At 44.7% G+C, this 13,173-nt stretch overlaps 1 protein-coding gene across 1 annotated transcript; it reads right to left on the reverse strand.

The window, feature by feature from the left end:
* Positions 1-2,451: 2,451 nt before the first annotated feature.
* NUDT7 (nudix hydrolase 7) lies at positions 2,452-9,857 on the reverse strand. Its single transcript, XM_058279673.2, is given in 5 exon segments — positions 2,452-2,691; positions 2,693-2,964; positions 4,407-4,565; positions 7,654-7,807; positions 9,727-9,857. Coding segments are annotated over 5 exon segments (711 nt in total). The 5' UTR covers positions 9,762-9,857; the 3' UTR covers positions 2,452-2,600.
* Between the last annotated feature and the right edge of the window lie 3,316 nt (positions 9,858-13,173).

Below are 13,173 nucleotides of genomic sequence, written 5' to 3' on the forward strand. Positions count from 1 at the left end.
GCAAGGTGGTGGGGTGATGTATGACATTATGCATGTTTGCTTTGTATGTTCACAACTTTTACTATACACTTATTATGTTTGAGTGATACACTTTAATAAATTTTTAAAAATTTAGAAACTACAAAAAAAAAAAAAAAAAAAAGCACAGAAGAGGCTGATAGTGGAGCTGGGATTCAAACCTAGGCAACTTAAATCCAGACTCAGTACATTTGCCTACCAAGGCTACAGAGATGCAAACAAAAGGACAGAGTTGAGCTGCCCGGATGTCAGAATTCACAAAGTTTACAGAATTTAGGGACTGGAGACAGCAGAGGCTGAGATGTCTGTCTAGTCCATGTTTCTTCAGAAATGGTCATCACCCACCCCAGAGGCCCTGAGGACTTAGTGGGGTGTGCAGTCATGGCCCTCACCTTACACTTTTTCACATTTCTAGAAACCTGCCAGCTGACCCAAGCTAGGCCAGAGCTTCTTCAAGGAATCGGGGACTGAAGCACTGAGTTTCGGTTGCTTTTCTAGGTCAGTATCAATCAATTCACTATTATCATTGCTATAAATGCAACAAAGAGAAGGTTCACCCACTTTTGCTTTTGAGGTAGCTAGTTGGGATTGCTCCCTACTGCTATTCTTCTTGAGGCTGGTTTGTTCAGTGGTTTTATAGATTTCTGAGATGTATATCCTGCCAATAACATCTCCTTTTATTTGAGCCAAATTTGGCAGACTTCTGTTCCTTTTGACCAAAGGATGTCAAACTAGAACCCTGATCATGTATGTCAGAAAATAAATCACTAAAGAGAAAAGTGGCACTATCTCCTCACTAAATATCCAGTGCCCTACACTGGGTGGCTACGGTGTCATTCATTCAGATTGTAGACTTACCTGGGCCAACTCTAATCAGGGGCCAAGCAGGCCTGTGGAGTTCACATAAACAAACAGTTTAGAAAGAAGTTCTGCACTGCCAGAAAGGTCAAAATGTACCCAGCAATTACACTGCTACCAGACTGTAAATACACATTTGCAAATACCAATATAATTGTTCACAAATAGTTTAGGCCTCCTCGTGCAGGGCTAGTTACAGAACATTAAAGGAGATGCTCACCCAACATCTGCATTCATGGCTGAAGCCAGATTTGTGCCATTTAAGTACTTACAGGTATTAAGCATTGGATTGAGAATTTGCCTCTGCCAACACAGGAAATAGAAACAATGGACAGTTGCATGGCTGATTGATGGGTTTAATGTGAGCACCAAGTTTCAGCTATAATAAAGTCTTATTAAAAATGGTTAAAGCCTCCTAAAAATCTAATAATAACAGTAAGATGTGGAAGTGCCATCACAGAATGGCTACGCTCTTTACTACCCAGTCTCCCGTACTTTGTGCAGGATGGTTAATGTCACAATTAAACAAAGAAATTCCTTTTAACTTTAAAGAATTACCTGTCACTTCTTATATGAAAAAAGTTATAGAACTCAACCCAAGGTATGCAACTCAGAATATTTGTCTTTATGACTTTGATTTGGAGCTCATACTTGAAATCAGTGTTTTTTCTGCCTCCATCATCTTGAGACATCACAGTTATCCTTCCCAATGGGTAGATATGTGGGATTTTCAGCTGCTCTGTAGGATGACTGCCAACCTTCCCCCACCCCTACCACCCCCACCACCAAAGGGCATCCTATCTCTGTCACAAAATTCATATATTAGATCATAGCATCCCAAATTCCAACACCTCTAATTTGGATGAAAATCCATTTTGCCATTTTCAAGTGTTAGGACATAGTATAATATTTAGGGCTATAGCTATGCTGTAACAGTGACCCCAAATTACAATGGCAGTAAGATGATGGAATTTTCTTCTTCTCTCATGTACCAGTCCCAAGTTGGCAGTCCAGGACGGTGGACTGCTTTGCTCCAAAGTCATTCAGAGAGCCAAGTTCACACCATCTTTTGGTTCTGTCATTCCCCCAGGAATTATCCTCATCTTTCTGGTCAAGGCTGGTTTGCAGACAAGTCCATGCTGCAGCTCACAGAAAAGGGAAAGAGAGGGACTCCAGGGAAGCTGGCTTACCACCCTCCTAAGTTGGAGATCACCTAAAATGTCAACTTCTACTCATGTCTCATTGGCTTGAACTTAGTTCCAGGAACATCTAACCGCAAGAGATGCTGGGTAATATTTTTAACTGGGGTGCTAAAACTCTACTGCCATGGAACAAATGGGGGATAGGTTTTGGTGAAGGTTCTGTCACACGCTGTAACGAGAGAAAAGATATTCCTCTTACAAATAAGATAAATGCTACATAGTCATATATTCAATACATATTTATTAAGTACTTACACCATGTGCCAGGCACTCTTTCTTATGTGTGTAAGAAAGATATTGTTAACATATTTTTGGATGGAATTTTATGAAATACTATAAACACACTTTTTCACTTTTGAAAGACCTTTTGCTCTTTCACATAGAAGAAGGCAACTGGAAAAAAGGCAAGGCTTTTGTCTTTCTACTGCAGGAAAACGATCCACACCTGTTAAATGTCATTGTTCTGTGGCTAAGTACACACAACAACTTCTTGGATAGTAATTTGGATGTTGGTCTCATAAATCATAACTTGCTTGTGGCAGATTTATATAGCTTCAGGAAGTACTCTTCAGAGGATGCTATTAGATCATCAAGATTATAGTCAACCTCAAATTATTTTTTCTAAAATAATTAAGGCAACGAGCACTGCAAGGTTTGCAGTTAATCCCCTGATGTGGTAAGTCACGCCATTTTGAGGGTCTGTGTATTCGAAGCAATGCACAATAATATGATGACCAAATTTTATCTGGTGAGTCTGGTAGTAGACTTCTGGATGCAGAAAGTAGTCCAGAGGTACCAGAAACACATCCTTAACTTCGTCAGGATTAGGCTGGGCCTGGAAGTTGTGGTCTATAAACCCCACAACAGGGATGACCAGTGTTTCTTTCTGAAAGCAGAAAATAAACTGTACAAATTAAGAAGTGAAGTGGTGTGATTTCACTTTTTGATGTAGATGTTAAAATCAAGCCACTTCTATGTAAGCTAAGGAAACAGACTGAAGCAGTCCATGACGTAAATGGGGGAGGAGCAGGGAAGGAGCTTGCACCGGAAGTAAACTATGTCCCCCAGGAAATGGGGACAGTGTTTGCTCGACCTGAGGGAGCATCCCTGAAATGACTCTGAAAATAGTATCTTTTGTGAATATAAATCAATGGAAACCTTTTGGAATGGCAATCTGGCAATATTATAAAACGCAGTACCTTTGACCTAGCAATTGCATTTTTGAGAGTATGTCTATATAATACATTCCCATTAGTGAGAAAAGATACAAGTTTGAAGCATTATTCTCAGTAGTCCAAGACTCTGAAGTTATCAGTCCTTAATTGACGGTTAGGTTAAATATGAGTATATTCAAACAAAGCAATATGATGCCAACCTTAAAAAGACATCTTTCCATGTCCATGTAGCAAAAACATACTATATAATCAATTGAAAAGTAAAGTTACAGAATATTAATTGTGGACTATTCCTATCTATGAAAAAATTATATATACATACATACATGCAAATACATGATGTTTTACATAAAATATATATTTATATTATGTGGGGGGGTTGCTATTTACAACCACAACTGCAAATGACCATGGGTTCTGTTAAATTAAAAGCCCTTTCATTCTACTGAGAATCTTGAAGGAGAGGCCTGAGGTTTAGTGTAAGTACAGAAGCTGATTAAGAGCTGCATGATCTTGAATTGAAAAGTGAAAAAAATGTGGAGTTCCTGGGGAATTCCAGAAGAAAGTGGTTGGGAGAAGCCAACAATCCATTGTGTGGCTGGGACCCTGGAGGAGGTTAAACAGACCTGCCGAAAATCCCCAGAGAAGGGACAGCCGAAGCATGTTCAAGAACAGAGACAACTGGCCATTCATTGAAATAATATTGAAAGTAAACATTTGAACCCAGAAAGGATGATGGTAGCAAACTTTAGATGTCCCGGGGCAGGAAATCTGGGGTGATGGGCCATGGTTCTGCCAGCACCTAGCACTGTGCCACGCACTGGGTAAATGCTCAGTCTCTTTGGTCACAGGGTTTTCCAGAAGCAGACTCTGGGTGGGAGAAGCTGGTAAGGGTGGGGGATTGAAAGATGAGGAAGGGAAGAAGTCAAGCATGGGTGTGATTTCAGGCAAATCCCCAGCCTGAGCCTGATCGTGCAGGGTGTTTTGGAGTGTAAATTACACTGCAGCTTGTCCACGCAAGAAACCACTCTCTTGAGTCTAAGCACAAAACTCTCAGGGATCATGTTTGACCAAACATGGGATAGTGAGGCTGGCAGATCCACTGAGAGGCTCAGGGGAGTCTGAGAAAACTAGTTCCAATCGCAGTCCTTACCTCCAGCAGGTATGGCATGAGGCAGCAGACAACCTCCACTTGATGAGGATGCAGCCCCACTTCCTCCCGGGCTTCCCGCAGAGCCGTGGCTACATCGTCCACATCGGCAGGCTCATGTTTTCCTCCAGGGAAGCAAACTTCTCCTGGTGACCTTCTTAGCTAGATAGTGAAAGAACATAACTGCAAAGTGAGATTCCAAATATGAGACCATTCGTTCATGCCACAAATACTTACTGAACTTCTACTTTGTGCCAGGGATCATTCCACGCTGGTGGTAATACATGGTGAACAAGACCAAAAAAAAAAAAAAAAAATCTGGCAGTATTATAAAAACTCTCCTTTCCCCCCAAAGGTATCATACACACACAATAATGGGGAAAAAGCTGAGTGAAAGGATAATTAAAAGAGAAATATTTTTCAATTAGTAACCTTTACTGAGTGCATGTTTCACAAGGACTTTTCCCATGGAGGTCTGAGACCAGTTCAATAAGCTACTATTATACTATTATTATTCTCACCTTTAGTTGAGGGAACTAATGTTCAAAGAGGCTAAATTTACATCTTATAAGTACTGGAACTGGAATGTGAACCAGTGTTCAATTCTAGATCCTGTGCTCTTAATCACCACATGACCCATTTATTAAGAGCTTGCTAAAGCACAGCAAAGATGGTCACTGGAGCCGCCTGTGTTGGCTTACATGGGGAGCTCGCGATCACTCTGCACGTGGATGTAAAGGAACAGGGTCTCTCCTTCCCCTGCATTACCCCTTCCTTCTTTATCCTCGATCCCATTCCTTCCTGACTTTAGGAGAACAAAAGGATCCATTTGCAGCATCCTAAGTATTTTTCCTTTTCTTATCTCTGTCTTTAAAACGTTCTCTCTCCCGTCCGTGGCACGGGTGGGAATTAAAACCATTCACTCTTCTCTCCTCTGCGGTAGCAAACTACATGTAAGAAGGAATGTCTGGAACATGGTAAGCACTTAATAAACCTTTCCATCTACTCCACCCAGGGCCCATCAGCCCCTCTATCCTGGACTACCAAGGAGACCCTCTCTGGCTCAGCAGGAGCCCTGGTTCTGCTTCTTTTGGCCCAGTGCTTATGGGGTCATGATGGTGTGTTCCTCCAGGGATGTGGAGATGGTTAAATGAGATGATGGCTGAAGCACAATCACTGGTCCATGTGAAATACTCAGTAATGAGAACATTAGAGGTCAGTTCTTGGTGCTTAGAAGCTACATCAAGAGGTCATGTTAGCATTTTTAGCACCAGAGCCAATATATCTGTGTAAGGATCAACTAGATGCCATCATAAACTTGGTAGCATTCTACAGTCCTCATGCTCTAAAGGTCTGTGCTCCAGGTGTGCAGGGGATGGCTGGGGCTGGGGAGGGTGGGTTGATGGATCTTCGTTGGCTACCAGGGCTCTGAGAGGGGTCCCTTCACCAAGGTGGCATTTAAACATCAAGGACCTGGCGAGTGGGATGATGACAAGATATATAACAGCCAACATCATGAAGCCAACCAGTGTGCCAAACACTTTTCAGATACCCTTTTACCCTCATAACCATCCCTATACATTAGGTACTGTTTGCAGTCCCATTTTGCTGCTGATGAACCTGAACCCCAGAGAGTCTAGAGCCAGTGGGTGAGCAGGTTCTAGAGTGATTAGGAGAGCACACACTGAGCCTGACGGACTGATGACCAGCCCCCACTTCTCCAATGGTGGGAGGCAATTTCCTTGATGCCGTGCAGTCTAGGGAGGAGGAGATGGAATTTCTTGCCTGTACAGCCAGATAGGGGTTAGAATCAGATTTAATTAGATTTCAATACTTTTTAAAAAATAACAATGTGACCCTTTGCACACCTGAATTTATATAGCTTAAGTTCATTCTCGCTTACAAATCAATAGGCAAAGCTGCTCTGGGTGAAACGCAAGAGACCAGGACCCACGTGCTTAAGGTTTTGGTCTTGTCTAGACTTTCAATGAAGAGCATCTATTACTGCTCTTGTCTGGCTCATAATTTAAAAAACATCCTCAAGTGCTTCTCTGTGATGTTTGGCAGAGCTGGTAACAAACCCCAGTCATGACTGGTTCCCAGGTAAGTATCTCACCTTGGAACCTCGCTTTCCTTACCTCAGGTGTCATTGTTGCCTGACCCAGACCAAAAAGAACCTGCATGGGTCTAATCCCAAAGCCAGAAAACAGCAGCTGATTGCTCCGCTCTTTTTGCTAACAGAATAATTTTCATTAGTCTGCTTAAAAAAGCTACGTTATTATGGCCAATTTTCTTTTTGTACTTTGATAAGCTTGAAATTACTGTTTCTACAAGTTTTTTTAAAACTCTGAAGTGCCGCCAGAGCAGGGAGGCACCACACACCCAGGCTGTAGGGGTAAGGAGACACTCCATCCCCAGCCCAATGTTATCTTTAAATTGGCATATTTTTTTCTTAAATTATTAGATTTTAAGACCATTTGGCACTAGTGGTAGTAGCTGGCATGTACTGAACTCTTGCCAGGTGCCACGCCTGCTTTAGGGGCTTTATATTTGTTAACCTATGTAATCCTCACAGCAGCCCTATGAAGCAGATACATATTTTGCCTTCGTTTTACAAATAAAGAGACTGCAGCGCAGAGAGGTTAAGTAACTAGGACAAAGTCACCCAGCTGCCAGACAAAGAGCCTGCATTCAAATGCGGGCAGGCAGGTTCCAGAACGTAGGCTGTGAACTTCTATGTGTTAGTATTTTCACATTATACCAGGGGTGACATTAGTCCAAAAGCATGGTTCTCAGTGCGGGCAATCTTGCTACCCATTCCACCCCCCCTTCCCCCTCCCCACCCTCCAGGCACAGGTTAGGTGGTGTTGTCTGGAGAAATCTTTGGTTGTCTCAGTGGGGTTGGGGGGTGCTACCAGCATAGGGTGGGTCAAGGCCACGGTGCTCCTAGACATCCCACAATGTACAGGACAGCCACCGCCCCCCACACCAAAGAATTATCCAGCCTCAAAGGCCAGTAGTGCCAAGCTTAAGAAACCTTTTCTAAAAGTAGTTTAAGTTACTTTTTAACTAACTTACTTCTCTTTCCAAAATCCCTCCAAAAAAAAAAAAAAGCCATGTTATACTGTGGCTTCTTATACTACTCCAACATCCCAATTCTGAATGTCTTTTGAGAATCGTGGCCTCAAAACTTTAGTGGGGTTTTCAAATGTCCAGAGTTTTGATGGCAGGGGCCTTCTTGTCCACCTACCTTCTCTGACCGGAGATTGAATAACAGATGGAGTTTTCCTTCTTTAGCCAACAATGGTACAAGTACAGAACATTTGTTAGGTACCAAGTGAGAAAATTTGGTCCCAACATCATGCTTTTTCAAGCGGGCCTTAGCATCACCTATCAAATTGTCTCTAAAATGGAAACAAACCAGACAAATATTTTAGTAACGAGAGTGATGTCAAAAGTTCCCAGGCCAGCCTATGTCTCCCCAGTGTGGTGTGACTTGGGTCTTACCATTACCTGGTTTCCTGTTCAATAACCTGGCAAAAATAACAGTACATAAATTGCATGGTTGTTGGTAAGATTAAATGAGATTTAAAAACGAAACAAAACAAACTGCTAAGCACACAGTTTAGTACCTAAATGCACGTCGAAACCTTTTAAATGTTGAAAGTCACAGTTAATATTCATGCAAGACAGATCTGCTGAAGAAGTCATCATAAACTACTCTCTCTTACCCTGGTGCTGATAGCAAACCCTTGCCTTCAACTGCCTTACAACTGTGGTTCCTAAAACTTTCTAGCATCAGCATCACCTGAGGGGCCTGTTATAGAACAGTGTTGGGCCCAGCCTCCAGCTTCTGATTCACAAGGTTTAGGGTAAGGCCTGAGAACCTGCATTTCTATCAAACTTCCAAGTATTGGTGATGCTGATGCTGATGCTGTGGACTAAGGGAACACACCTAGGGAGCCACTACTTGATAATATGCAAGAATGTAGATTTAGAACCACAATTGGTACACTTCCTGTGTGGATCTGCTTTTGTCCTTTTAATAGGTTGTTTTGTTTGTTTGTTTTGTTTTGCATAGAGGGAAAAATCAGATGTTTAAGTTAGCCAGATCTGGTTTCACAAGTGTATAGGAATGGTCTCTCTGAGCCTTATTTTCATCCGTAACATGCTTGCAAGATGCTGCAAATGACACGGTTCACATACAGTCGCAGGTTATCAGCTAGTGCCCAATGCATGGTAACTACTGTTATAAATGTCTCCATCATTAGATGAGCACTTGTTTGAGGGGAAGTGTTTCCTTTTTTTAATTTTATTTTTGCATCTTTCCATGTGGCTAAATACTAGCAGCTTGAAAAAACAAAATAATAAAAAAATTTTTTTAAAGATTAAAAAAAATAATAAATACTAGCAGTGAATTTTATTAATACAACTGGCCAAACTGCCTGTGGCAGATTGGGTTGTGTACACCAGAAAAAAGCATGTTTTCAGTCTTAATCCCATTCCTGTGTGTGAACCCTCGGTAAACATCTTTGGAAGATGTTATTTTTAGTTAAGGTGTGGACAAATTAATTAGGACGGGTTTTAAGCTTAATATTGGAGGCCTTTTAAAGAAAAAGCCACGGGGAGGAGCCAAAAGCAGGAAAGCAGCAGGAACCAGAAGAGAAAGAAGATGCCACGTCATGGGAAAGCCAAGGAAGCCAGGGCCTGCGGGTCGACCAGAACGCTGCCCACCAGGGAGGAAGCAAGCCTTCCAGCATGCTGAATTCCTGTTGCTCCGCCAATCCACTGTGCGGTATTTGTCTTAACCTGGGAAGCTGAGCCGCTGCCTGAATCACTGAATGTTGACACAGGAGGGGACACCGGCGTCCACGATGCGCACAGGCCAGTTTACAGAAGAGGGAACGGGTCCACCCGGAGCGCAGATGAATTCTACCGTGAGTGCCCTTTAAGGCGAGACCCCAGAACTGACCAGAAGGATCAGTAGAAGCAGAAGTGAGCAAAAACGTGTTTGCCCCCCTGGGGTCGTTCCCTGGAAGAGTCGCCATAAAAACACCAACTCAGAGTGCCGTCCAGTCCCACCCTCATGTACTCCTCACAAGGGCGAGGTGAGAACCTGATCATGTTCACGGTCAAGGAGGTTATGTAACAAAAACCCAAGGTCACCACCTGGGAAACAGCCCCAGCAACGGACTCTTATCTCAGGGCTGCCAGCAAAAAAGCAACGGCGACCCCCGGCCCCGCGGGCCGCGACCCTTCCGCCGCGCGCTCGCTACGCTCCCGCGGCCCTCACGGCGGCGGTCCCCGGAGCCGGAGGCTCTACCTGACTGGCTCCAGCTGAGGATCCGCTCCCGACATGGTCCCGGCAAAGTTTATTTCGGCCTGGGACTCCCAGCTGGGCCAGACCACAGTGCGCGCGCAGAGCCCGGCCGGTACGGGGGCGGGCCTGGGCGGGGCCTAAGGAGAGGGCGCGGGCGCGGGCGCGGGCGCGGGCGCGGGCGCGGGCGCGGGCGCGGGCGCGGGCGCGGGCGCGGGCGCGGGCGCGGGCGCGGGCGCGGGCGCGGGCGCGGGCGCGGGCGCGGGCGCGGGCGCGGGCGCGGGCGCGGCTCTTCCAGTCCGACAAAAGCATGTCCTGCCCAGCTTCTTGCTCCTGCTCGCGAAAATTCTGAAATAGTCAACTATAAAAAAGTCAAAGCAAACAAAGCAAAATCGAAACGCAGGGCCGGTGAGGCAAGAGGACTCCAACACCCGCATGCCCTGCTGTTAGGGGGTCAATTTGGTCAAATGTTTCAGAACGGCAGTCACTCTGCACGTGTTTACTGAGCACCTCCAATGCGCCAGACGCATATCCGACAGCGGGCAAGAAGACACGTGGAGCTTACTGTCAAATGGGAGGGAGGGACATGAGTCAGATAATTACCCAGATTGAAAAACAGAGGCCCTTGGTCCATGGAGAGTATATGCCAGAGAGACGTGACCCGATCAGGAGCTTAGAGGCTTGCCAGGAACAGTGGACGGGAGCTGCCCGCCAAACCAGTGGTTCTCAAAGAGCTTCCTGGGCCAGCAGCGTCAGCATCACCTGGGAGCTGTTAAGAGGTGCAGACGGCTCTGAATCAGAAACTAGGACTGGGGTCCAGCCCCGGTGTTGTAAAGGAGCCTTCCAGGGCATTCGGATGCTTTTGAGAGCCTCTGCTGTAAGGGAGGATTAGGGGATAAAGAGGGCAAGGGGGCAGGGAAGAGAGTTGCAAGAAGAGGGAAAAGTTTGTGCAAAGATTCCATGACGGGAGAACTGGAGAGACCAGTGGTGGTCCAAGAAGAGAGTGAGAGACAGCCTGGTGCCGGGGGAGCCAGAAGGGGTCAGTGCAGGAGTGACCGCGAGTCCACCAGACACAGGAGGCACAGTGCCAGGGGTCCTTGGGAATTTTAGGGTCAACAAAAGTGTTTTACTTTTCATTTCTTTTATAATCAGAAGAAAAAAACGAAAGTAATAATAAGGAATATATAAGAATGAATCCCACGTGGATTATATTCATCTTTATACCAAAGCAGTCATAAAATATAATTCCATTATTTTTATTATTTTCATTATTTTTATGGAGGTGGAGGAAATGGCTCAAAACGAAAGTGCCTGGGGCCTATGAAAGTCATAGTGTGGGCCTAGGTCATTGGACAAGTTGGGCTACAGTTTCCAAGATCTTTCAAATCAATGAGCCAGTGTTCAAAGGTTTACTTGGGCAGTCCTTGCTGAAGTGGGGGAGGGTCCAAACAAAAGCCTTATGACCTCGCAGTTTAGTCACGATGATGGCACTTAGCCCACACTGACATACTTAATCTTCCCAGGAACCCCACAAAATAGGTAGCACCATCCTTACTTTTCAGATGAGGAAATAAAAAGAATATTGCTAAGGTCGCACAACTAGGGTTAAAGGCTAGATGGGTCTGACCTCAGAGTGAATTTACTTAAGCATCTCAGTAGCAACTGGCCTGTGAATTATGTGGATCTGATTGTGAACAAGAAGGAAACAAACTAATTTAACTTTTTACCCAATGTTCATTGCATAGCTACTGGGTGTTGGGCATGGGGGCATGGCCAAGACATGCCTCTTGACCTCTAAGATCTCCTGTCCAGTGATGGTGGTAATAAACATGACTCTTCAGTTCTTGTAATTTGCAGCATGCTGATGGCTACAGGTGAGAAGAGGATGAAGTTTGGAGCTGAATATTATTGTCGGGGGATTTTGTTTACTCTTCTTTCCTACTTCCTTTGATTGACTCTTTACCATATTCCTATAAAGCAAGGATTTTTATCCTCATTTTGAAGATGAGCAACTTGAGGCTCAGAGTGGTCAAGTACCTTGCCCATAATCACACAGTGAGTCAGTGGTAGAGCCAGAAATTGATCCCATCCACTGAGCTGCAGCTGGTATTCAGACTGGGATTTGAGGGATAGATGGAATTCCAAGTGAGTCAGTGGTAGAGCCAGAAATTGATCCCATCCACTGAGCTGCAGCTGGTATTCAGACTGGGATTTGAGGGATAGATGGAATTCCAAGAGGCCAGGGTAGGGGAGATGGTATTCCAGGCAGAGAGAACTGCCAAAGCCAAAGCATGGGTGAAGGGTCTTGTTCAGGACAGGTAGGGCAGAGTAGCTGGAACCAAAACTGCATTTTGAAAAGTAGAGTCCTGGGAACATGTCTGAATTTCCTAGAACTGCCATAATAAATTACTACAAACTTGGTGACTTAAAATGACAACTTTATCTCATAGTTCTGGGATCCAAATTGAGGGGCTGGCAGGGCCATGCTCTCTCTGGAGGCTCTAGGGGAGAATCCTTGCAGCTTCTGATGGCTCAATCTCTGCCTCCATCTTCACACAGCTTTCTTCCCTGGGTCTCTGTGTGTCTCAAATCCCCTTCTCCTTTCTCATATAAAGACACCATCATTGGATTTAGGGTCCACCTTAAATCCAGGATGATTTCATCTCAAGATCCATACCTACATCTGCAGAAACCCTAGTTCCACAGAAGTTCACATTCTGAGGTCCTGGGTGACCATGAACTTTGAGGAAACACTATACCACCCACTACAGATCAGATGAAAAGGCCTTGGAAGCCATAGCAAGGTGGAGGTCAGCCTTCTTCTACAGGGAGAAGAATGGCGGGTCTAGGTTTTAGATAAACCTTTGTGGACGCAGCATGGATGTTGGATTGGAAGTGGGCAGAGACTGAGGAAATCAGGGGCCTCTTGCAAAATTCTGAACTCAAGAAACCAGAAGAAGATGCTTTCAGCCTTCTGAAAAATCCCTGGAAAGTCAGAGTGCAAGAGGGGTTTGGATGCCCTTGACTTAAAAAGCAGCATCCTGGGAGGCTGTGGGAGATTGAATTATGTATCCCAATTTAGACAGGTTCTTAAGCTTAACCCTTACTCCTGTGAGGTATGAACCATTATAAATAGGATCTCTTGAAGATGAGAGTCTATTTAAATTTTAACTAAGGTATGGCCCAAGTGAATGACATGGGATCTTAATCCAGATTATTGGAGTCCTTTATAAACAGAAGAAATTCAGACAGAGTCAGAGACACCAGAGAGAGGAGCTGGAAGCCAGAATCCAGTGAGAACCGGAAGAGAAGGGGGAGGATCTCATCATGTGACAGAAAAGCCAAGGAACGCAAGGACTGCTGACCAGCCAGAATATTACTGACACTGGGAGGAAGCAAGCCTTCTAGCCAACAGCTTCATTTGGACTTCTGGCCTCTGAAACTGTGAGCCAG

This window comes from Dasypus novemcinctus, chromosome 18 (assembly GCF_030445035.2).
Source record: "Dasypus novemcinctus isolate mDasNov1 chromosome 18, mDasNov1.1.hap2, whole genome shotgun sequence".
Lineage (NCBI taxonomy): Eukaryota > Metazoa > Chordata > Mammalia > Cingulata > Dasypodidae > Dasypus > Dasypus novemcinctus.